This window comes from Ictidomys tridecemlineatus, chromosome 12 (genome assembly GCF_052094955.1).
Source record: "Ictidomys tridecemlineatus isolate mIctTri1 chromosome 12, mIctTri1.hap1, whole genome shotgun sequence".
NCBI lineage: Eukaryota > Metazoa > Chordata > Mammalia > Rodentia > Sciuridae > Ictidomys > Ictidomys tridecemlineatus.
Genome location: NC_135488.1, coordinates 63,471,393 through 63,495,734, shown reverse-complemented (window position 1 = coordinate 63,495,734; position 24,342 = coordinate 63,471,393). Strand labels below are relative to the sequence as shown.

General features: G+C 48.6%; 2 protein-coding genes across 2 annotated transcripts; one reads left to right on the top strand and one right to left on the bottom strand.

Moving 5' to 3' along the window:
• Nucleotides 1–313: 313 nt before the first annotated feature.
• On the top strand, nucleotides 314–6,061 carry Ankrd53 (ankyrin repeat domain 53). The gene is made up of 5 exons (XM_005322184.3): nucleotides 314–1,254; nucleotides 1,584–1,783; nucleotides 2,507–2,671; nucleotides 3,116–3,236; nucleotides 5,178–6,061. Exons 1-5 carry the CDS (start codon nucleotides 1,063–1,065, stop codon nucleotides 5,877–5,879), a joined length of 1,380 nt encoding a protein of 459 aa, XP_005322241.1. The 5' UTR covers nucleotides 314–1,062; the 3' UTR covers nucleotides 5,880–6,061.
• Nucleotides 6,062–6,454: 393 nt separating this feature from the next.
• Nucleotides 6,455–15,891, bottom strand: Tex261 (testis expressed 261). Its single transcript, XM_005322131.5, has 6 exons — nucleotides 15,702–15,891; nucleotides 14,706–14,785; nucleotides 13,207–13,360; nucleotides 10,086–10,153; nucleotides 9,359–9,461; nucleotides 6,455–9,190 (listed from the first exon to the last, which is right to left on the bottom strand). The coding sequence occupies exons 1-6, from the start codon at nucleotides 15,769–15,771 to the stop codon at nucleotides 9,075–9,077; spliced, it is 591 nt and encodes a 196-aa protein (XP_005322188.1). The 5' UTR covers nucleotides 15,772–15,891; the 3' UTR covers nucleotides 6,455–9,074.
• Between the last annotated feature and the right edge of the window lie 8,451 nt (nucleotides 15,892–24,342).

Genomic DNA, 24,342 nt, shown 5'->3' with positions numbered 1-24,342 from the left:
AGAAACTAAGACACAGAGATCAAGTAACTGGTCCCCACTGCAGGTGGAAGGGAAGTGAATATAAAACCTTTCTGGAGGGCAGTTTGGAAATCCCATATTGACAGCTTAAAAAATACTCATTCCTTTTCATCTAGTAATTCTACTTGCAGAAATCCATCTTAAGAACCAGAATTGAGCCTGTAGCATATGTGACATGGCAGCACATCCATTATGATGCTAGACTGTGGGTGCGTCATAATGTACCTTTATTACGTGGAATGACAATGGGAAGTAACTGGAACAACAAATGAAGAGATACAAAAACGTACGCATGACGTGTGGATAGATCTCAATAGAATGTGATTTCTGCAGCTGGTTTCTGCGAGATGATTTTTCATTTCCACACTGTGCTTCTGTTTCAACTTTTGTAATCAGAACGAAAGCTAAGTGTGGTGTTTGCTGGGTTAGATGTTGAGTTTCCAGGGCTGTGGACCCCTGGCAGCTAGGGTGGGGGTGTATTGTCTCTGAGCACTGTAGTAGGATGGCAGTGGGTGGCAGGCAGGTGTCCTCCCAGGTGCCTGGATTCTGTCCCCCCATGGAACAAGGCTATAGACATTTGAAGCTGGCGGGATGGCTTACTGACTCCCTGGAAGCGGCTGCCAACAGCGGAGTAGCTACCGGGTGGAGCGTGGGAGGGTCCACGCACTGCCACACCAGTTGCGAGGCCTTAGGCCAGAGCTTCAGATTCTCTATAGCTTCGATTGACAGGAGCTCCTCTGTGGGCTCTGCACGGTGGTTGGAGCCCCGGGACCTGGAAGCGGAAGAATGCAGAAGACCGAGCCTATGGACAACTCCAACGGATTCTCTACAGCAGCCACCAAAATCCTTCCTGAGGTTCATGAACAGTGACTCCAAGGGGTCCAGGTGGGCCCAGAGAGAAGGCGAGCACTGGGAACAACGCCTCCCAGACGAGGCATTGTCATAGAGGGCGGGGGCTGAAGCTGTCGGGGACACTCTGGGAGCAGGGCTAGGGCCAAGGCTCGACCCCTGGGAGGTGCCCGGGCTAGTAACTGCCCTCGCCACATGGACGTCCTTCGCGGTCCGTGCAGCCCAGTCCCACTCACCCCCACCCCACGCGACCCTAGCATCTTGGAGTTGGGGGACTACAGGGCCAGTAAGTGCTACTTTGAGCTGTTTGCGGCCGCTGTGGGCGATGTGGAATGGCTGCGGTTCTGTCTGAACCGGAATCGCGGGGAAATCTCAGCCGACAACAAGGTAAGGCCTTGGAGTGTGGGAACAGGGACTGAGGTCCCCTCTTCCCACCTCCTACTATGCAAAGAGCTCCTCACGTAGTAATCACCTGGGCATCCAGAGATGGCCTTTTCTCTGTGGCTGGTCCTATTCACCTTTAGTGGGAGGCCATTGTGGGGCAGGGAGGGGAAAGTATGAGCTGATGCACTGGGAGTGGGAAAGGGCTGTGAACCACCCCTAGGGAACAGGGAAGAAGAGACGAGTAACTCCAAAAATTGCTACATAGGGTAGGTTGTGGACCCAGGAGTCCCAATCTCCATCAGCTTTCTCTTACTGTACTCTGGACCCCACAGGGCTTCACTGCCATCCACTGCGCAGCCGAGGAGGGCAAACTTCAGTGCCTCCACGTCTTGGTAGAGGAGTACCAATTTCCAGTAAACTTGACCACCCGAAATGGTCAGACCCCTCTGCATCTGGTCATTAACAAGGACAACAAGACTGTGGCACTCCCCTGCATTTACTACCTGCTCCAGAAAGGAGCAGCCATTAATAGGTGAGTCCAGCCTGTTTCAGAAGGAGGCTTCTTCTGGGCAGATAGGAATTCCACTTCTAGGCAGGCAGATCCTTGCAGGTGGGGCTGCTGGAGGGCAGGGATTGGGACCCACCTAAAGCAGTCAATTTAGGTGGCCACTAAACTTCTAAGTCTCAGTGCTCGAGTTTCCAAACTCATATTTATATTGGAATCACCCAGGAGGCTTTCAAAGGGTGTGACTTTTTTTGGAGGGGGGGATGGGATGGGATTAAACTCAGGGCTGCTCTACCACTAAGCTACATCCCCAGCCCTTTTGATTTTTTTTTTTTTTTTTTTTGAGGCAAAACTCAGTTCCTGAGGCTGGTCTCAAACTTGCAGTCTTTCAGTCTCAGCCTCCAGAGCTGCTGGGATTACAGACATGCACCACCATAGCCAGTTCAAAGGTTTTGCTTTAATGGGTCTGTATTGTGGCCTGGGCTTTGCAAGTTTTGAAAGATTCCCAGATGTTTCTGATTTGCAGCTAAGTCTGGGAACCACTGCCAGTGTCTTCAACTGATATTTGGGAGGATCACATGCTAGTCCAGGAGCAGACATTAAATTAACAAGAGAGGGAAAGGGACACAGCCAGGGTCACCCAGTGTGCTGGCAGCAGAGCAGGGCTTGGAAATTGGTCTGCCCACCTGATGAGCAAACACCCTTGCCTTTCCTTTCTACCCTCTTCCCTTCCGATGGGGCCTTCTACAGCCAGACAAAAAGTGGCTCCACACCCCTGCACCTGGCATCCCGTGAAGGAATGCTGAGCTGTGTGAAGTACCTGGTACAGAATGGTGCCAATGTCCATGCCAAAGATGCCGCCGGTTGCAAGCCCATTGACTACTGCAAAATATGGAACCGTCGTGCCTGTGCCCGGTGAGGGTGTGAGAATCATCCCCAGCCTGCAACCCACCCCTTTCTCCCAAACCCTCTCTTGATCCTCCCCCAGAGCCCTCACCCAAGGCTGAGCCTTTGAGAGGAAGGTCTGGGAAACCAGATGGTAAGGGGATAAGCCTACTAAGGAGGACCCCCACCCAGGATATTATTGAGGTTTTTGCCAGGCCTCATCTTTTTGGGTTAAACATTGCCATCCTTCCTTACCCTGGTGCCCCTGGCTCCTCAGCAGGGGGTGGTGACCAGACCACCAGACACTTTCCTCTTTTCCCTGCAAAGGACCCCTGGACAAAAGCAAGAGTCATTTTGCTCACCCCTGCTCTGACAGCTCCTCCCACCCCCTCCAAGTCCTCAGTAGCTACCAGTCTCCCCAGCCCTGATGGAAACGAAGTCTCTGTGGGATGACACAGCCCATCTTGGCATCAGGTTCTTAAAGGATGCCATGTGGAAACGGGACAAGAAGGATTTTGCCCGTGAGATGGGGAAACTGAAGCACCTCAAGGATCAGCTGATCGTCATGGAACACAACTACCTGGCTGAGTATCAAGTAAGGGGGAGGCTGGGCAGGGCCAGGCACTGGCTGCTCTGCAAGTTTGTGAGCAGAGAGCAGGAACTCATGTATTATGGTGAAAAGAGCATTAGAAACACTTCCAACCAGCCCACCACTCAGCAGGCTGAGGCAACTTAGCAAGATCCTGTCTCAAAACAAAACAGAAAAAGGGTTTTGGATGTAGCTCAGTGGTACAGCACCCCTGGGTTCAATCCTCAGTACCAGGGGCAGGGGGAGCACTTCCACCAGAAAGAGCCCCCCCTTCCCCATACTCTGGTGAAACCTCTCCCATATAAGCCACACTTTCAGTCAAGTTTTTTTCCTGTGTCAGAAAGTAAATATAGCTGAAAAGAGCAAGTATTCAAAAGCCCCACTCAGGATGAGATTCTCATCAATGAGACCAGGACCTGCCCAGCACTGGGACTCACACACTGTTAAAGAGATGATTCATCTTTCCTCCCAATAGACCACCACGCTAGGCACCTGCCAGACCCTGTGGCCCCAAAGACCAACAGGTGTGGTACCCACTCTAGTGTAGAGGCAGGTAATGTTCCCATGGGGGTGGTGGGTGTCAGGAGGGTCCTGGAAGGGATACTTAAGAGGGATATTTGAAGGTGGGCAGCAGTTGGCCATATGAAGAAGTAGGGAAGGGCTGACCAGGCAGAAGGAATAGCCATGTAGGAAGGCATAGGGACACATGGGAACATAATATATGCAGAGAATGGCAAGTTTGGAGATCAGATGTGAGTTAGAAATGACAAGCTAGATAAACTAGAGTTAGAAACTGCTCTGGTAGAGGTCCAGAGCAATGAAAGACTTTGGCTAGGGAAGAAAGGAGGATTTCAAGCAGGAATAATTAAATAGACTGCAAACAAACAAACAACACAACAAAAATGAAGAACCTACAGAGATGCTAGGAATCTTAGGTAGATCCTTAAGTGGGAGGGCTGCAAGGCCCTACTGGGACTGCAGCTATGATCTAGCTGCACTTCTCTCCACTGTTCTGCATCCCTCTGTTGTGTCACCCAACTCTCACAGTCACATACATGTCCATAGGGAGGCAAAGCCCTTCTGTTTCCTGTGGCCCTAACCCTCCCCAGACTCCCTTCTAGATCTCCACCAAGGGAATCTCTTGTTGGCCTCAATTGGATCATGTGTCCATTCTTGTTCCAATGACTAGAACTAAAGGAAAGCCATATGCTGATTGACTGAGGTCTGGGGCAAGGCTGAGGGGATTATGATTGGCTTAGCCTAATCAGAGCCTACCCCTTGCAGCTGGGTCAATCTCTGAAGTATCTGATTGCTTAGCAACAGTCTGGGAGTGAGACATTGAGACTACAGGGTAGGGAGTTTCTAGGACAGGTGGAAGGTTCAGTTCCAATGGAGGGAAGGACAGTTTGACAAATCATTGCTGCCCAGCCTGGGAGACAGCCAACTGTAACCTCCCCTACATGGCTACTCAAAGCCTACCTCTCTGAGAGCCCTGTCCAGGTTAGCTCTGCCCTATTCCAGGTTCAGTGCTGTAGTTTGGACTTCTTGTTTGCCTTTTCCCTATCAAACCAGAGACTCTCATGTGGAAAGACAGATATCCACTATCATTCTGAGGATTCTTCTCTGGGAAGGGAGCTATTATCCCCGTAAGGCTTGAGGCTTTTCCTAGGACAGGAACTGTGTCCCCCTCCTTAAGTTAGAGGCTTACCAGGTCAGAGTATATCTCCCCCCATCAAGTCAGAAGTCTCCAAATCAGCCCAGAAGCTCTGGGGCCAAAGTTGTCTCCTTCATCAGAATAACGGCTCTCATAGGCTGGAGTTTCTCTCAAACTCAGGGTTTCCCTGTGCGAGGATAGTAGATCTGAGGTTTCCAAGGCCTGTAATCCCAGGGCCTCCTTCCACCTAAGTACTAGAGCAGGCCACCACCACTGTTTTCCTATTGTTGCAGAAAGAACGCCAACTTCTGAGAGAAGCTGATTTCAGGAAGTGGCTCCATTCCAAGCTGCCGTACCAATGCCATAGCCTGGTCCACAAAACCAGGGAAGAGGAGGATGATGTCCCACCTTTGAGTACTGCCCTCTCCAAGACTCAAAAATCCCAGATTTCTATGAGCTTCCATCCTTCCTTGGAGGAATATCTGCAAATTATATCACAGCGGGTGGTGCCTGCCAAGCCCAGCTACCAGAAGCCTAATATCAAACAGCCCAGCACGTGGAATATTAGCACTAACCCTTCCAGACCACCTACCACCGAGATTGGAAGCCCGCAGGGAATCCGCCTGGGCGTGCACCCAGACCCGTGCTTGGAGCACGACTTCCAGGACTTTCTGGAAGTGACTCCAGACCCTACTGGTGGAGCATGGCTGCAAACAGTGGACGGCCACTGGGTGGCGCCCGTGCCCAAGTTGCCTTATGAGGTGATAGTCCGAGTTCTGTACCCAAGAGCACAGCCACACAGGATGAAGGTGCCCCAGGGCCTTTATCCCATCAACATACTGGATGTGCCCAAGAAGCAGCACTTCAGTGAAGACACCTTCCAGGCCAATGCTCTGGTCATGAACCTGCGTGAGATATTTGATGAAGCCTTCCTGGCAGCCATGGGAGCTCATCAGGGGTCCCCTGACCTGCCTTCCCCCCAAGGCCCTCCATAAAGTTATTCTGGTGGCCTCTCTACCTGAGAAAAAACCAGTGAAGGCTGCGGTGTGGTGATTCACATTGTGGGTGGGGAGGATGGGGAAGGAGTGTCTATGAATTTCCCACTCTCCAGCTCATTAGCTCAGACTCCAGGCCTCCCTTCTTTCTGTGAGGAAATCTTTTGGATCCCCCAGGAATCCAAAAGAGCAGAGCTCTAAGGTTCAGAGTGGGGGATCAGTCACTATGTTAGGCCCTAGCAATGTAAAAGTGACACTCTGCTTCCCTACCCCAGCCCTTTGGGATTAGGCTTCCAAAACAGGGACTGCAGGGAAATTCTGTAGTCAGAATTACTGCCTGCTGTAGGAGCTGAGCCTCACTCCTCACTGCAGATCCAGCCTGGGTGGAGGACAGCTAATATGTCACACCCTGGTCATAGGCTTCCTACCACATGAGCTGCCATACCTTACTCCTACTGCCAGAGGTTTCTGGAGTTCAGTGAGATTTATGGCTTTGATGTGAGACTATGAAAACACCTGTACTTCCTCCAGGAAGCCATCCCAAGTCCCCTGAAACCCCCGTGCGCACATCACAATTTATTCATTAAACAAACATTTATTGAGTGTTTTCTATGTGCCAGGTGCCAAACCAGGCACTGTTGATACAAAAATTCAAGGACAGTTCCTGCCCACAAGGAGCTTACAGTCTAGTGGGGAGACAGACCATAAAGCAGGCAAATAAGCCCAGAGTGATCTGTGTGGTGTGCTGGGGTGGGGCTGGTGGAAGATAGGACATTCAAAGCTCCTTGGTGGAAATAAAATCTTAATTGAGACTTGACAAAGTACCAAAGTGAATGGAGGAAAGGAGAATCAAAGTGGCACGAGAGCCATGGCATCTTTGCATACAGGAGGCGGGAACCCAGAGTGCAAGAAGGCCAGTGACAAGGCCAGAGAGGGAAGCAGGGATCAGAATACCAGGAGTCTCACAAGCCATGCTAAGGGGTCTGGACTTTATCCTGAGGGCAGTGAGGAGCCATGGAAGGCTGTAGGTCAGGGAGTGACTTGATCCAACTGTGCATTTTAGAAAGAAAACTCTGGCTAGCCATGGGATAGAGAAAAGGTCAGAGGCTGTCAGAAGGTAAAAGCTAACAGTGGGAGTGGCTCAAATCAAGAGATGTTAAGAAGACAAACTTGACAATTTTTAGAGATTGGACATGAAGGGCAGAAAGAGAAAGCAAGTTTCCTGTCTGGCTCCTGAGTGATCTTGAGACCAAGACAGGTACCCCACAGGGGCAGTTTTGCAGAGATAGCAACAAGTGCCAACTGGGCTATGTGCCTTCTGGGTCTGAGAACCCAGAAGGCAGCAGAACTATGATTCAGATCAGGAGGTATGCTGGGGATGGAGGTCAACTCTTAGTTCCTTGGCAGAATCTCTGAAGCCATCAACCTGGATATGCTCCCCCAGGGAGCCCACAACAGAATCCTGAAAGACCCCAGCATACACAGGGCAAGCAGAGAAGCCTACATAGGAGACTAAAAGAAGCAGCCAGAGAGGCAGAGGGATAACCAGCCACAGAGGTGCCAGGGAAGTGTGATTTAAGAAGCAGGTGGTGATCAGCCATGTCAGCTGCTGTCAAGATCCAGCAAGATAAGGCATAAAGTGTCTGCTGGATTTAGCCCATGAAGATCCCTGGCCACCCATGGGAGAGCGCTGACCAGCAGTAGAGTAAACAGAGGGAGTGAAGCCACATCATCAGGATAAGGAATAAAGAAGTGGACAGCAAGGGAGAGTAGGAACAGCTTTCAGCCCATCAATGAGGAAGATGCTGGCCTTGTGCCCTCTACCATGTCTGTCCTTGTCTGCATAGCAAAAAAGGGCCTAGGAATCTCACCTGCATCCAGAGAAGACCAAAATGTGCTAGTCCTCCCAGGGAAAGGGGAAGGCTGGCATTTTAAGAGAATGGAAATGCTAAAGTCAAGGAAATGAAGGGCTATGATGGGACTTCAGGCATGATATAGAGAGGAAAGATTTCCAAGCACAGGGTCTCCCAGTGGTTTAAAGATAACACATGTGCAGTATATTTCTGCACCTGCAGCCTCACTGTGAGGTATAGGACATGGCCAGTGATGGCTCTCATGGGGACTTCATTCCAATATGTACTGTTGAGCACTTGCAAGGCACTGTAGTTGGAGTGCAAGGTCAACAGATGCTGGTCTGTGCCTGAGACCTGGCCTGCCTTCTTAGAAGGCAGAGATCATCTCCCTGGAGGCCAGCAGCACACAGAAGAGTACCAGACATGTGTGCTCTTGGAGCGACAAACAGCCTCTCCCACCAACCCCATTTCTTAAAAAACAGGCTAGAGCCCAGGCTGCCTGGAAGCCAGTTTTTATTTTTTCTTTGAGCCTGGAATAGAATTCAACCAGAAACCACTCCTTTTCCTCAGAGGAAGACTTATAAATAGGATACTGTAGATGTTATTCTGAAAATTTAACCCAGTTCTAAACTATCTCCTATCCCCAGCTTGCCAGAGCCTCAGGGAGAAAAGACCCAGATGAGACAGGTGCATAAGAAAGGCTGCCTCAAACTCCCTGCCCAGGTTCTATTCCTCATCTCCACCCCCTTCCCACTAAGGGCCACAAGAAGAATTCCTTTGTGAGGATAAGACCCAGACCAAGAAGAGTCCCTAGAGCAGACAACTAGTCTAGTCCAGGCAGAAGATTAGCAGGGAGAAAGGAAGGTGAACTTTGGGGGTATTAAGGCAAACAGTGCCACCTAGAATCTTTATTCAAATGGGAATCAGCAATTGGACAAAAATCACAGTTCAACAGCAAAAACCATTTCTCTTGGGTACCAAAACATGGCCCCTCCCTATGGCCATCTGCCCAGAGAACTTGTCACCAACTGCTCTCCAGCTTCACAGACCCTGCCCTGCCTGAGCCAGAACCTCCCAACCCTCCTCAGGAGAGAGAAGGGAGGGCCTCCTGGCTAAGCAGGCTCTGCCACCCTCCCTGGTGCCTTGTGAAGGAGACAGTCCAGCAGCATCAGATCCGAGCCAAGCTGAGTACCCTGAGGAGGGTGGGATGGAGTTTCAGAATTGAGGGGAGGGAAGCCAGGGCCGGTAGAAGGTGCCTTCCAGGCTCCTGGCCCCTACCTAGAACAAAGGTCCAGGTGCCTGACTCTCCTGATCTTGCTTCCACATCCCCTCCCCAGGAAGGTCAGTATATCTTCTGACGACTGGGTAGAATGGCCTCTTTGATGAAGGAGAAGACAACCAGGATCCCTAAGCGTTTGCCCCGTTTGCCTTTGGTGAAGTAATTGGAGACCACGTCATCTGTGGAGACACAGGCAGGGAGATGAGTATCAGAGTGTGTATGTGTGTACACACAGCTCTCCCAACCCAGAGCCCCAGTGTCTCATCATAGGGCTGGGCTCAGGTGCCTCCAGCCAACTCAGACCTTTCTGGCATCCCCCCACCTGGCCCTTTCAGACCCCTTCTCACCTCCTGGCTGCATGGTGGAGGGCAGGACGTTCTCCCCAGCCGAGAGTGACACAAAAAATGCAAAAGGGATTATCCACAGGCAGAAAGTGAAATAGGCCAGGACCTGGCAACAAGAAAGACTGAAAAGAGGATGTCCAGGAGGCAGCAAGAGCAGGCTAGGTGTGGCCACCATGGGTATTAGAGAGGTGCTAGGTGGAAACAAGGACTGTCCCTAATCTCTGCAAGGGCTAGGGGCCAGGAAATAGGGTCTGGACATTCTCAGACCTAGAGATGATTCAGTAGTGAAAGGCCACATTCCCAAAGAAATGACCTTGTCCTTCCCTGGGGCTTCAACCTGGAGCTGTAAGGTATGGAGCAATCCTGGAAGAAAACCCTGGCAGGCCATGATGGGGTCTGGGGCTCAGAGCTACAGCCCACCCCTGCCCTGTGAGGTCTGAGTCAGACAAGGCCAACCCAGTGTCCCTTCAGGGCCTCAGATGACCCCATCAGGGTACCCTAAGGACTCACTGGGGAATGCAGTATCTTCCCCACCTCAGCCAAAGGGATCCCTCAGTTCCTCAGCCACACTGCTTTCAAAAAGCATCTATATCATGTTTTGTTTTTTAAAACAAGTGATCCCTCAATGTACTCAGTTTTGGATCATAGCTAAATTTATAAAGCAAATCATGCTTTACTCCCTTTTCTCCCCCATTCCTGTTACTAGCTGCATATGCTATGCAATTCTTACCTCTGAGAAAGGATAATATTCTTCCGCAAAAAACTGAAATGCTAGGTAATGATTCACCACCACTAGTCCTGTTAAGGGAAGGAAGAGTCAGTCAGCTTGGGAGGCATAATGTAAAACAGCATTCATAAGCTTCCAAAGGCCCTAAGATTTGGGGGCTCTGTATCTCACTCCTGATTTTGCACTCAACTCAGAGTATGGCTTTGACCCAGTATATCCCTGTCCAGAACTCAGCTGCTCATCTGTCAAGATGGGAGGATCAGCCAGGTGTGCTGGACCACACCTTTAATCCCAGAGATGCAGGGGGCTGAGGCAGGAGAATCACAAGTTCAAGGCAGCCTCAGCAACTCCGCAAAACCCTCAGCAAATTAGCAAGACCCTGTGTCAAAACAAAAACTATGCAAGGGATGTAGCTCAGTGGTAAAGTACTTCTGAGTTCAATCCCTAGCACCCCTACCCCCTGCCAAAAAAAGATGGGAGAATCAGCCCCAACCTGTTCAATGCAGAGGGCATCATAAGTAAAGTCAGAAAATAGGTAAGAAAGTTCTAGCATGTTAATAAAAAGGGGATTCTGTGTTACATAACACAAAGCCTGGTTGCAATGAAACTTTTTTTTTTTTATTATTAGTGGATGTTTTCTTGCAGTATTGGGGCCTCATGCATGCTAAGCAAGTGCTCTACCATTGAGCTATATCCTCAGGCTTTTTTAAATTTTATTTTGAGACAGGATCTTGCTAAGTTGCCCAGTGCTTACCTTGAACTTGTAATCCTTCTTTAGCCTCCCAAGTAGCTGTGATTATAGGTGTGTGCCAACACACTCAGCACGAACTTGGTTTTTTATTGAATATGAGTTCTAAAGAAAACTCTCCTATAGGCAGTAGGTAGAAGGAAGACATGATTATGCAGACCAGACCTTTAAGAAATTCTAATCCAAACTGAGAAGTATAGAAATAGTCAACTCAAGTAAAGAGGCCCTCATTCCTTGGGAATAAAAGGCCATAGTTTGTAGACACTTTGAGGTATAATTATATGGTTCCTCAAAATACTAGGGAGGAGGTCCTTCCCCATCCTACCCCAGAGGGAGGCAACTAGTCTGATATGTTCTGGTTCCACACACACCTCTTTAATGTGCAACTGAGTTTATGAAAAAGAGCAAGCAAGTAGATCCTGGAGAGAGGTTACTCAGAGATAGGAGTCCCTAACTGTTCCCATGTTGAGATGAAGGGTAGGCATTAGAAAGAACATGTCCCCTGAATCTGAACCTCCTCACACACCCCTCACAGCAACTACCATGTCTCTTTTCTACCCCCTTGCCTCACCCCTTCTAAGATGATGACCACAGCTCTGCTTGCCTAGACATATGCTAAGGCTAAAGGAAACCGAAGACAGGACAATGCCCTGTGCCCACAAGATCTTTTAGAAAATCCCAGAATCTCAGAAGGCTCAGGCAGAAGGATCAAAAGTTCAAGGCTACCTGGGCACATAGTAAAACCCTGTCTCAAAAATAAAAAGGACTGGGGATATAACTCAGTGGTAGAATACCCCTGGGTCCAAACCCCAGTACCATTAAAACAAAAAATCTAGGGCTGGGGTTGTGGCTCAGCGGTAGAGTGTTCTCCTACCACATGCGAAGCCCTGGGTTCGATCCTCAGCAACCACATATAAATAAATAAATAAAGGAATTGTGTCCAACTACAACTAAAAAATAAATATTCAAAAAAAAAAAAATCTAGCCAGGCATAGTGGTGCATACCTGTAATCCCAGGGGCTCAGGAGGCTGAGGCAGGAGGATCGTAAGTTCAAAGCCAGCCTCAGCAACTTGGCTCCTAGGTTCAATCTCCGGTACCAAAAAATAAATTTAAAAAAAAAATTTTTTTTTTTTTTTAAACTACCTTGGGCATCTAAATGGCAGGCTATAAGGCTGGGGGAATGATAAAGGAAGCCAGAGGAGTCAGGACTCCCACAAAAAACCCTGATGAAGAAATTTTACAGTGAAATCACACCAAGGCACTCAGGGAAGAAATCAGTCCTAGTTTACTACTGAGCCCTACCTGTGGATAATAATCTCTTTCAAAGTTTTCCACAGAAATAGAAAAGTAGCTCTAAAACAACCCCCGTCTCTGTCTTATACCCTGACCCAAGGGTAGGCTGACCAAAATGATTAGCAGATGAAACAGCAAACCTTGTGATGAAAAACTTTCTGAAACCTTCTCCATGAACACCTGTAAACCTCTATAATCATCTACTACGTGCCAAATGAATTTCCTTCCCAAAAGTCCTGTCAGAAGTATCACCTCCAAACAGATCGAGTAGCTAAGGCCCAGAGAAGGGGACATGACTACACAAAGTTAGAAAGTGATGGCAGGGCAAAGGCAAGAAGGCAGGGGCCCTCAACTTCAAAGGAGCTGCAACCACTGAGAATCTGACTTGAAAAGGCAGTCCCCATGAGACATCTGCACCAGGCCCTTGTCTGCAGGAGCTCACAGTCCTTTGAGGCTCCAGTCTTTTTTTCTTTTTGGTACTAAGGATTTTTAACCCAGGGGTGCTTAACCACTGAGCCATATCCCCAGCCCATTTCATTTTTTATTTCGAGATAGGGTCTCACTAAGTTGCTTAGGGCCTTGCTAAGTTGCTGAGACTGGCTTTGAACTTATAATCTTCCTGCCTCAGCCTCCCCAACTGCTGGGATTACAGGTGTGCACCTCTATGCCTGGCAAGGCTCTAGTCTTAATCATGACTTTAGGCCAAAGGACTGGATGGGAAGCTGCCTACCTCTCAAGATAGGGCCTCAGGCTTTTTAGGCCAAAGTGGTTTCTCTGAGGCTGGGACTACTCAGTCGAGAGCCCTGCCTCTGCCAATCTACACCATCTTCTCCCTTCCCAAATCCTTCTTCAAACTTACCTCTTTGGAAAGGCCCTCCCAGTCTAAGCCCTCCCCCCCAAAAAATTCCAAGCAATGGGGCCTAGGGGCCTCAAGACTGAGAAGTCCATCTGCCCAACCAGCCTTGCCTCCTAGAGGACTTTGTGGCTTGCTTCCTTCTCTGTATCCCCTTCAGTACTCAGGACTGAGATGGGCATATTTATTCAACCATGTCAGCTGCCTCCCCAAATCTGTCCTCTCTCACCGCATGACAGGATGAAGTTAGGTGAGGTCAGCATGATGAAGGGGAAGGTCTGGAGGAGGCCAAAGTAGACCAGGTTGGTGAAGAGGCCTACGCCAATCATGCTGGTGGGGAAGCGCTCAAAGACATAGAGCCCAATCAGCACAGCTGTGGAGAACTGGAAAAAAAAAAAAAAAAAAAAGAAGCACTCGATGCAGGAAGCCCTTCCACATAGCCTGCCCAGACTCTCTAACCCCAGTTGCCTATGGGTAGCACTAGGTTCATACTTTAATCTCCTCATTTATAGTAACAGGCCTGGTTTCCCCAGCTAGACTCTCAACTCCCAAAGGGCAGCTTCTTTAAATGCCATTTCTCAAAAAAAATTTTTTTTTGCGTTTTTTTCTTTTTATAATGCTGAGGACTGAACCCAGGGCCTCATACACATTAGGCAAATGTTCTATCACTGAGCTACATCATCAACCCTTGAAGTTCTTTGTCAACTACCCAAAGTAAGAAAAATGTACTACAGTGACCCCAACACACACATACATATATATGATCAGAGCTCAAATTTAATACTAGTCTTTCCTTTTCTTTTTTTCCCTTTTTTGGTGCTGGGGATCAAACCCAGGGCCTCATGCATGCTATGCAGACACTCCACCACTGGGTTACACTCCAAGCCCCTATTCCTTTTTTTTTTTTTTTTCTAAATGCTTATCCCAACCTACTGAACTGATTTTACAGCTCATATAGCTCAATGAATTGTGCCCGCAATTTGAGAAACATGTTCTGAAGGAGGTGTAATTGTCAGTGCTTAACAAGTGACAGTTGGCTGAAGGAAGGTCTAATTCCTGCACCAACACCCACATGCTGGGCCTCTGAGCCCAGAGCTAAGGGCTACAGTCTTGTCTCCACCACTAACTTCCAACACCAGGCCATGTCCAGAATGGAAGCAGCTGCTGACCCCAGGAGGCTTGAGTGGCAATGTACTCTTCCTGTCCAGATGTACCCCCAGTCTCTCCTGCAGCTGGAGGAAATCTGTCAGCAAGCAATCACTCCTGTGGCCTTGGCATCAATAGCACAGACCATATCCAGGAAGAGAAGCCTCCCATGAGGCACTCGTGGTGTGTGTGTGGGTGCTCCCCTTAGGACAAATCACTCAATCCCATTAGAAAGACAGCATTGAACAAGCATTCAAAACTGTCCTTAAGGTTCCTGTAAGTTCTAAATGCTGTAGACAGAGCAAGGAGACAGAAACAGTGAAAAACAGCCAAGCAAAGGCAAAGTCACAGGCCTGTCAACAGAGGATGTCCACTCAGCTGTCACCTTAGGAACAGAGAGCGAGCTCTGCAGTGCCACTTGGGGAAGGAGGCCAAGTGGTAAGCCCAAATCTGGGTTCAGGAGTGCAGACCCAAAAGACAGGTCACAGACAGGGCTCTCATCATCCAAGCCAAATTGTCCCTACTTCCTGCTTTTGAGCTAGAGAAGAACAAAGGGGAATATTGGGGAAAGCTGCCACTTACCCAGATCATGTATTTTATGATTCTGCTGGTAGCCACTGTGTATTCTTCTATCAGTTCTGCTAGGTAGTAGAGTCCAGCCGCTGGGGAATGGGGAGAGGAACAAGCAGGGAGAACATCAGCCAGGGTGACTTCTGCCATCCTGGTCATCCCTCTCAGCAGCCAGTTCCCCACCAACCCTCACAGACTCCAGAAACTAAGGAACAAATCAAACAATCCATATTTTGCCCTTACAAGTCTGGAGAAGCAGAACCTTGTTGGAGCAACTAAGGAGAAATTTCGTAAGAATGAATGGAAGCCGGCATGGGACTCCCCAGCGCAATGCTAACCTCTGGTCCAGAGAACATAATTTCATGCACTCGTTCAATAAATCTCTTCAGGGCACTTAATATGGGCCAGGTGCTAGGCTGAGTGCTGAGAATACAGTAGAACAAGACAGACAAGAACCCTTCTGACCAGGTTGAAGGGAGGTGGGTACAAGTAGGGAGAAGAGTCAGACTAGCCCAATGTAAGAAGGCTACTTTAGGGCAGGGACTGAGCACTGCCGGATCACCAAATCCCAGAGGGCTTTCAGGAGAAGGTAAGATCTTAATTGAGATGGAGTAGGAAGGGGACACAAGGGAACAGAGCATCAAAGGCGGAGAGCAGCAAGTACAAAGGGGCAGAGGAAACAAGGCAACAGCAAGTGTTGGGGAAAGTTGGGCAAGCTGGGCCCGCGAGGATGGGAGCGGTTAAGCGGCAAGCAGGCGCTAGGAGGGCACTTCAGTCAATCTGGCACTGCCAAGCGGACTTTGTGACACCTGGCAGGACGCGCGGTCAGGCCAACCGGCTGGGCTTAGCCGAGAGTGGCAGGACATGGAGGGCTGGGGGTGGGAAACGACGAAGGTCGGGGGCGCTGAGCAGGGACCCCCAACTCGCTCCAGACCCCCCGCGATGCGACCCCTGGCAAGTCCAATGCCGGGGCGGAAGCCCGCAAGGGCCAGGGTCGCGCACTCTCACCGACGGCCAGTGTGATGAAAGCCACCTGGATGAAGAGCGACAGCCAGCTCAGCATGTACATGAACCACATGGCGCCCCCACCCCGCCCGCCCCGCGGCCGCCGGGACGGGCCTGCGCGTTTGGGCTCCGGCAACACGGAGCCACCGCCACTGCCGCCGCGTCCCCGCCCCGCGGACGGCCTACGGCTGTGCGCGGCCGCCGAGAGGAGCCCGGCCCGAGCGCCGCCCCCGGCCAGGTCCGCACTAGCGCCGCCCGCCGGCTCGGAGGACCAAGCGCTGCTGCCGCCTCGGCGCCGCTCTTGCTCTCGGCTGTTTCTTTTTCCAGCTCCGCCGCCCAGCGGACGCTGAGCTGCCGCAAACCGCGGGACAGTCCCCAGGAGCTGAGAAGAGGAGGCACTCTTACAGCAGCTCAGAGTGCAAGTTGTCCACTAGGCCTTCTCTCGCTATCGCAGGTAACAAGGACGAAGTTATTGATTGCCTTACAAGTGCCGGGCGCTGTGCAAAAGGCCAGGCTCCATGTTGGTGACGGAAATTGATCCAATGATGCGAATCATTTTCTGCATGGAAGTTTGGGTTACCTTGCTCCAGGTCACACATCTATGAAGTCTCACAATCAGGAGTTGGAGTGCTTTTAATTGGTCACCCTCAGACCTAACTCGACCTTTATATAGAGGCTCAGTTCTTTGGGGGTCGATTCTTTCTGTACCTTTGTGTCGCTTGCACCTTGCTCAATGCTGAGAACGGAGGATGCTAACTGCATGGTCTGCGCTTACCAACCCTCTGGGAGAGTTGCTGAAGGAACAAGAAGAAGGAAGTTCTTGTTTAAAAGTTCCCCATCTAGTGGCGGAGACAGGCGTACAAAATAAAGTGTGTATAAAAGGATTCTGGTATGCTTTTTCCTATTAGCATCACATTTTGATGCATGAAAAAGTCAAAATTACCATAGGATCCAGCAACTCCACTTTGGGGTACATAAGCAAAAGAATTGAGAAAGTAGAGACTTTGTACACCACTGTTCATAGTGGCATTAGTCATAATAGGCAAAAAAGTGGAAACAACACAAATATTCACTGATAGATAAAAGGATAAAGAAAAGGTGGCATGTATATACAACTGAGTATTCTTTAGTCTTATAAATAAGTGAAATTCTGGGCTGGGGATGTGGCTCAAGCTGTAACATGCTCGCCTGGCATGCATGGGGCACTGGGTCCCATCCTCAGCACCACATAAAAATAAAATAAAGATGTTGTGTCCACCAAAAAGTAAATATTAAAAACTCTCTCTCTCTCTCTGTCTCTCTTTCTTTCTCTCCCTCCCTCCTTCCCTCTCTCTCTTTAAAAAAAATAAGTGAAATTCTGGCATATGCTACAACATATGTATGTGAAACTTGAAGATATTATGTTAAGTGAAAAAAAGCCAATTACTTGAGAAACAAACCTTGAAGATATTATTTTAAATAAATACACCAAGCATTGTATGGTTCACTCCTGTGAGATTCCTGTAGTAGACAAAATTATAAAGACAGAAAATAGAATGACAGTTTCCTGGGGTTGGGGACAGCGGCCAATAGGGACTTATTGTTTAGTGGGTAGAGTTTCCATTTGGGGAGGAAAATTTTCTGGAGATGAATAGTGGTGATAGCTGCAGAACAATAAATGCACACTTACTGTTACTGAACTGTATACTTTTAAAAAAAACATTAAATTGTAAGTTTTGCATCATGTATAGTTTACCATAATGAAAATACATACATTTTCCTATGAAGAGAAGGAGTGGAGTTCAAGAGTGGAAGAAAGCATTCCCACTGTATGTCTTTTTATATCCTTAAAACACTGAGCTATGTAAATATATCACCTATTCATAGTTTAAAAATTAAAAATGTCCACAGTATACTAGATCTACTAGGATGTCTCAAATTTTCTGTTGTTACCCAATCACTTTGTGAGAAAAACCAGTGTGGTACTTGAGAAGGAAGAGGGTTAACCCTGGATCATGTGACTTGATCGTTCCTGATTGGCCCAACAGGATAGCTTCATTCTCAGATCTTTTCTTCTAGACAGTTTATATTTGAGACACAGAAGCATCACAGAAGCATCAATGAATAGAGGCATGATAAATTCTTAATTGATCTTTAAATATCTCTCCAGAAAGGAAAAAATAGAAAAGCATCCTCCATCCCATTCCAGAAACTTGAGGTTCCAGAGGGTGGGAACATTTACCCTAGACTAAGCCAGCCAGCACTGTTACTCTAGATCTGGACACTTTCATTGTCCCACAGTTTTAAGATTGCAGACTGGCCATAGGAATCAGAACTAAGGAACCAAATTTTCTCTGAGACAGGAAGAGAGAGCCATAATTTCCTGAGAGCCACGAGAAGCAAGCAGTGAGAAGTAAAAGCAACTGGCTCCTATCTGTTCCATCCAGCCCAACAGGACAGAGCAGAGATTAGAAGGCTCCTTGGGACCATGCCTAGCAGGGAGTCAGGCTGGGGAGCAGCAAGCCCAGGCCTTGCTTAAAGGAGAGAAAGAGAAGAGAGCAGGAGGGACCCACACTCAATTCAAGGGACTTATTTCAACAATGACAGGATTTGTAGATTCAGAAGTCCTAACCAGATTGTTAATTCAATCTTTGACAGGGCCCTAGTAACTACACATATTCTTTTAATTTTTACTTACATTCATATGTTACCATGTAATATCTGCATGTGGGGACCAACTCCCAAAAAATCTCATGAGGGGGCCTGGGGAAAGCTAACTATGTCAACATCACACTTCTTGACCTTTTAACTAACATCAAGGACAGAAGATAAGATGTGCTAGCAGTCACAGTGCTCTGTGCCACCATTCCGATCTAGTATAGGAAATAGTACTGAGGCAGGCACATAGGGTTAAAAATTGGTGATAAGAGTCAAGTGACAATAAGCCCTGCAACTCCAGAAGCTAAAGTAAGAGAATCACAAGTTTGAGGCCAGCTTAGGCAACTTGGTTAGAACCTATCTCAAAATAAAAAATTGAAAGGGCTGGGGATGTATATCAGTGGTACACCACCCCTGGATTCAATCCCCAGTACCAGAAAAAAAAAATTGGTGATGATTAAAAGAAAGGCACTGCATGCTCTATGTATAAGATAAGTGGCAGAAACAGGAATAGAAGATTGAAGTTCAAGTCAGAGACAAAAGGAAAGGCCTGCATGCTTTATGCTTAAGCTGAATGGTAAACCCTACCCAACTACTTTCTTTGTTCAAGATAAACAACAGAAAACATCAAACATGATGCAAATATGTCTGATCACAACACCTTGACCTATCTAACTGTAATCCTCATTTAAATGAATTTCTGTGTTAAAAGATATGCCCAGGACGGTAGTTAGGGGAGACCTAACACAATTTTAGACACATTTTGAAACGTGTAAACATTTTTGATCAAGTTTAAATTGGACAGATACAATAAGAAATTGCCCCATAGCTTATGTATATCTTAATTTGTAGCCCCTAAATGTATAAATGCTATTCACCTCTTGATTTGTCTGCTATTCTGCCTGTGAGGATGGATGCTTGCCTATGAGGTAACCATCTTACTTAACTAATCAATGTAACAAATGATTCTTTCTAACCCTCTCCATGTAAAAGCCATGTTTGATTTCTATCCTGAGTGAGTTAAAAGCCAGTGACATTACTACTATTGTCTCCATCTTACAGATGAGAAATGGAGGCACAGAAAGGTTCAAAGTCACACACCTCGTGCTTAGAGGAGATTTGAATGTGGGAAGCCTGATTTCAGATAACATGTGATTTTCCTTTGTATCCTCAAGTCACCAGTCTTTGCGGTCAGGTGATTCTGCCTGTCTACACAACACGTGCCTTTTGGCTTGGTCCTGCCTTATCTCTATGCGTGCTGCCTGGACTCCTGAGCTCACCCTTTCCTCTTTCTTCTTTATCCTTGCAGGAACTAATGAATACACCAGAGGAGTCCAGTTTTAGTCACCTCTGGTTTGGTCTCCAATGTTTTCACTATTTTGTCTTCTCACATTCCCTCAAAATTCACTGCACTCAAAGCCTGGATGGGCATTTAGTTGGATCTGTGGTCCCATGGCTCAACCCAACAGGCCAGATCATCTCTGGGGTCTAGAACGACGTTTGTGTGGAATAAGACCAAGATCCCATGGTCAAAGTTCCCATCACCTGGCTGTGTTGGCTGCTGCCCTCTAGTGGCCATCAGAGGAGCTGGCGCAGACCACAGCTAGGGTAGAGTTAGTGGCCTCCTGGAAGAGTTTTGTAGAGATAATTGAGGCCTTACTGCCAGTCTTAAGAGTGAAGGCCAAGTAGGGAGGCCCTGAGAGCACACACACACACACACAAACACCCACATCACACCCATCACATACACATTACACACAGCTGTGGTCAGGATTCACCTCAGCTTCTGGGCCTGTGCTGCCTCTGACTGACCAGGTAATTGTTGTTGTTCAAGACTCCATGAAGTCAGACACAGGCACAAGACACCATGAAGTCACCAGGCATACAGGCTTGGAGATCCAGGCCCTTCTTTCCTTCTAACCCTTATTCTCCTTTTGTGATTCTTGCCTAGACCTGACCTGTCTCTGCCAGCTCCCAGCCTTCCTCACAGAAGTTGGGGGTTGGGCGGATTTCAGGAGACATGTTCCTGCCCATCCCACTCCACACCCAATACATACCACCATGTCACAAGATGTCCTCTTTTGATGTCCCCATATCCCAGGGGGTATTTTTTCCTGTAATGGTTCATGTAGTTAGCAGGTTGGTTTGGTATTCCACAGCAGGGTAGGATAGCCAGAACAAAATTGTAGTAAGAGACAAAGCTCAAACCATGAAAAGCAATGACGGCGGCTGTGTCCACATCATCTGTATGTCTTAATAGTCTGAGCTTCCCGACCCCGACCTTGTTTCTACACTATGTTTCTGCCCCCACTCAAGCAGCTGCTTCCCAGTCTGGGTACCCTCCCCCATCCTGATCACATGCTTGGGGCCCCAACTCAGGTGTCTGAGTTAAAGAGCTCTCCAGTGACAAGTCCTCAAAGGCTCTATTAATTGCCTCAGTTTTATCTTCAGCTAAGCTGCCAGGCCTGAGAGGAGACATGACGAGAAAGAATCTGATGGGGGATGTAAGACCCCAGCAAGTTGTTAAATCAAATTTCTAGACACCGAGAGATCTCTGAAATAAAAGGATTTATTGAGCTGTAACAAATGCTAGTCTGGAAGAAAGGAAGAGTCCTGGGACAAATTCCCTAAGCCAGGAGCAGCATGGCGAGGTAGCAGTTGGGAAAATATCCATGAGATCTAAACCAGAGTATTTTATAATGAAAATTTTGGGAAAAGAAAAAATCAATTGCTTACCCTGGAATTTCCTTGGCTATAGATAAAAAGGGCAGAACAACACGAAGCAGACAAAATTTTGGAGGCAGTAGTTTAATGTGTAAGGAGAACTTGTCATTCCTGGACAGGTCGGGGTTGTCAGCAAAGTGTGATGGCTCCTTGAAGGTTGTCCTCTTGGGGTTTTGTGTTAAGGGTTTCAAAATACTCTTGGGGATGTGGAGCAGGTTCTTTGTTTGACCTGAAGGGGTTAGCGAAATAGTTTCTCTTACCTCTTTTCTCTTACATTCTTAGCCTGTAACTGTATTTAGGACATGTCAGAATTTTTCTCTAACCAATATTCAGTCCTCCCCCCTACACACACACACACACACACACACACACACACACACACCAGAGCTCCTGAGCAGCACTGTCCAGGTCCTGCAGCCTGGTGGGGTGGGTTAGGGTGGGGGAGCAGCTGGCTGGTGGAAGTCCAGCTGGCCTGGGCTTGGAGGGCCTCTTGGAAACAGCCTTATTAGCCAGGACAGCAGAGAGGCATCACAGTCGCTTCTGTCATTAGCATAATGCAGACACTCCAGACCTGAGTGTCTCCTGGCCTATATGCAAGCAGCTCCAGGTGGTCTCCTCTGACAGGAACTTCTGATGAGAAGAAAAGGGAATACTCTTGCTGACCAACTGGCCTCCTTCCTAGGGGCACAAAGGGGAACAGTAGATCAAAGAAGTAAGAAGGTCCTGGACCAGGAAGTAGCCAGTGCTACCTTCCACTTCACAAATCAAACCCAAGGTCAATCTATATATGAACACCTAGCCCACTTCTCTGCCAGGAACTCTTACTCATTATTCAAAACCCAGTTCAAATATTGCCTAAGAAAGTCATGGGAATGTGTGTATCTCCATGTCCCCAGATCCCAGCATGGAGCCTGGCACAGAGAAGTGCATATATGATGGGCAAGAGCCATCCTGCCTATAAGGCTGGCCCCTGCAGCTGAACTTCCGCCAGGTCACACTATCCCCCTTGGAAGGGTGGATCCCTGACCCAAACTAGTGAAAGGGTCACTTGCTGGAGAGGGTCCCTGTGAGAAGCTGGATTGGCCTGTGTGCAGTGTGTGACATTCAGCCATCACAGTGGCAGTTGTGAGCTCCACAGCCACCACTTATGCCATGTGGGTAACAATAGCAGTTTGTGTTGAGAAAGCCTGAGCTGACGTGCGTGAGGAGGAAGTGGACATTGGGTGTGGTCTGCGCCTTCTGATCACAGTTCCAGGCCTTTCCTGTCCCAGCTGTCTCCCACTCTTGGCTTCTATGACACTGTTGAGGATCTGTTTCTTGCAAATTACTTGTCCTAACTTCCCCCAGAGAGGAGATTTCAGGGCTGAACAAATACCCCTAGTTATCTAAATCATGTCTAAGTGGAGCCTGGTGGTTCTCAGCCCTAACCATGAGCAGACTCCCTGGGATGAGGTTCAGTGTCAGCAGATTTCCAAGTCCCCACTTCCACAGGGTTCCCACAGGGCAACCAGGTGGAAACCACTACCCAGGGGAAAGAAGAACACAGGAGGCATGGATCCTCTGGAGTCCTGAGACCTACACCGACCAGGCCTCTCAGGTTGGGCTACAGAGTTTTTGGCAGTGGAGGGCCAGCATGTGTCCAGCCTGCCTGTCCTCATTTTCCTTCCAGCTCTTACCTTGCAAAAGCAAACCCTGGAGCTTTCCAGCCCTACTGCCCACACAAGATTCTCCAGATCATGACTCTGAAACCTAAAGAACCTTGCCTATCTTGTCCTCTGCCTCCTGAACAAATCTCTTCCACTCCTACCCTGGCGGCACTCAATGTGCCCTTCTCTTGGCCTAACCAGTTATTACAGTCTTTCAATACACAATTAACATCCTTGCCTCCAGGAAGCCTTCCTGGTTGCTCCATAACACTCTAACCCTTTTCCTCTCTGGCCTATGTCACTGAGAGTCAGCCTCCTGACTCTCTTGCTTCTTTAGTTAATTTTCCAGGCATTTCCGTCTTGCTTCACCAGCCAGCCTGCAAGGCCCTGTGGCCATTCATCCATAACCTTGCCAGACACCAGGCTTGGCACGAGGCAGGTGTTCAGAAATCTCTGGGCCCCTTTCTCATCTCCCTGCTCCAAAGAGTCAGCTGAGGATGCCAGGTGAAATAGGAGTAGGCTTTCTCTTATACACGCATGCAAATGTGGCCAGTGGGAGTTGCTAAATTGGGAGGGAGGGCAAGATCACCTTTTAATTTCATCCCAATCTGGAATCTCTGTGCCCAACACACCAGATGAGCTGCCCATCACAGACTTCCGTACATTCTCAGAGTGGACAATGGAGGGATGTGAGTCTGAAGCCACAGCCAGTGTAGGAGACCAAGATTGATGTGTGACTGGTTTTAGGGCCCTGACTGGCTAACTGCATGGCTGTGTGTGTGTGTGTGTGTGTGTGTGTGTGTGTGTTGGAGTGATGAGGACAAAGCTAAATGCAAACTTCTGCCAACCAATAGCACAGAATGGCATCTCCCAACAGCCACTGGAATCTCCTTGCTATGGCCTTCTGCAGCCTTGACGAGAGTTGAGCTAGCAGCTTCTCCTCCGAGAGCCTCTGGGTCAGCTGGGGTAGAGGCACAATAGACTTCAGAGACTGACAGGTATCCAACCTCCAGACTCTCACTTACCCACAACCATATACTCTGCCCCAGAAAGGCACTACACAGAGAGGCCCCCTGCAGCTGGCAGTGCAGAGGGCAGAGGTAGCCATGCAGGCAAAGAGGCACACAAGGACTTGCTCAGACATGGAAGCAATCAGGATGGAAGTGGAATAACTTGTACACAGATACACACAGATCAGGCAAACCCACAGACACAGGACCCAGCACAGATCTGGGCTTCACACCTGACATCCTCTGTAGACTTTGTCTGGATTAGTAAGGCAATGACAGTTTTTCCTCACCTCCCTTTTCTTACATCCACTCACCTTTTCTTGAGGCCTCCTGAAGTGAAGCCAGCCCAGGTCCCCCTCTCCTGGAACTCAGGGCTCTCTGTTCTGGGCTGTGCTTGGTAGATGAAAGTCAAAGTAGAAGATGGCCTTCCCTGCCAACGCTGGGTCTGGAGCCTCCACACACAGGAGGAGGCTCAAGGCAATCAGGGTAGGTCATCGACACCCCCACTGCTTTCCCAGGCCCAGCCTTGGTTACAGCATTTGCCTGGGACTGGCCCAGTCAGGACTCTGGCTCCTGAGGGGAAGTCTGGCCCGAGAGAACCCGGTCTGGGGTCTCCAGTGTCCCGCT

Excerpts from the sequence above, each read along its gene's own strand:
- Ankrd53 (XM_005322184.3), top strand. The coding sequence starts at position 1,063 with ATGGACGTCCTTCGCGGTCCGTGCAGCCCAGTCCCACTCACCCCCACC. Across the intron at positions 2,672-3,115 it reads AACCGTCGTGCCTGTGCCCG|GTTCTTAAAGGATGCCATGT; the intron begins GTGAGGGTGTGA and ends TCTTGGCATCAG. Across the intron at positions 3,237-5,177 it reads ACTACCTGGCTGAGTATCAA|AAAGAACGCCAACTTCTGAG; the intron begins GTAAGGGGGAGG and ends CTATTGTTGCAG.
- Tex261 (XM_005322131.5), bottom strand. The coding sequence starts at position 15,771 with ATGTGGTTCATGTACATGCTGAGCTGGCTGTCGCTCTTCATCCAGGTG. Across the intron at positions 14,786-15,701 it reads TTTCATCACACTGGCCGTCG|CGGCTGGACTCTACTACCTA; the intron begins GTGAGAGTGCGC and ends CCCATTCCCCAG. Across the intron at positions 10,154-13,206 it reads TAACTTCATCCTGTCATGCG|GACTAGTGGTGGTGAATCAT; the intron begins GTGAGAGAGGAC and ends TTCCCTTAACAG.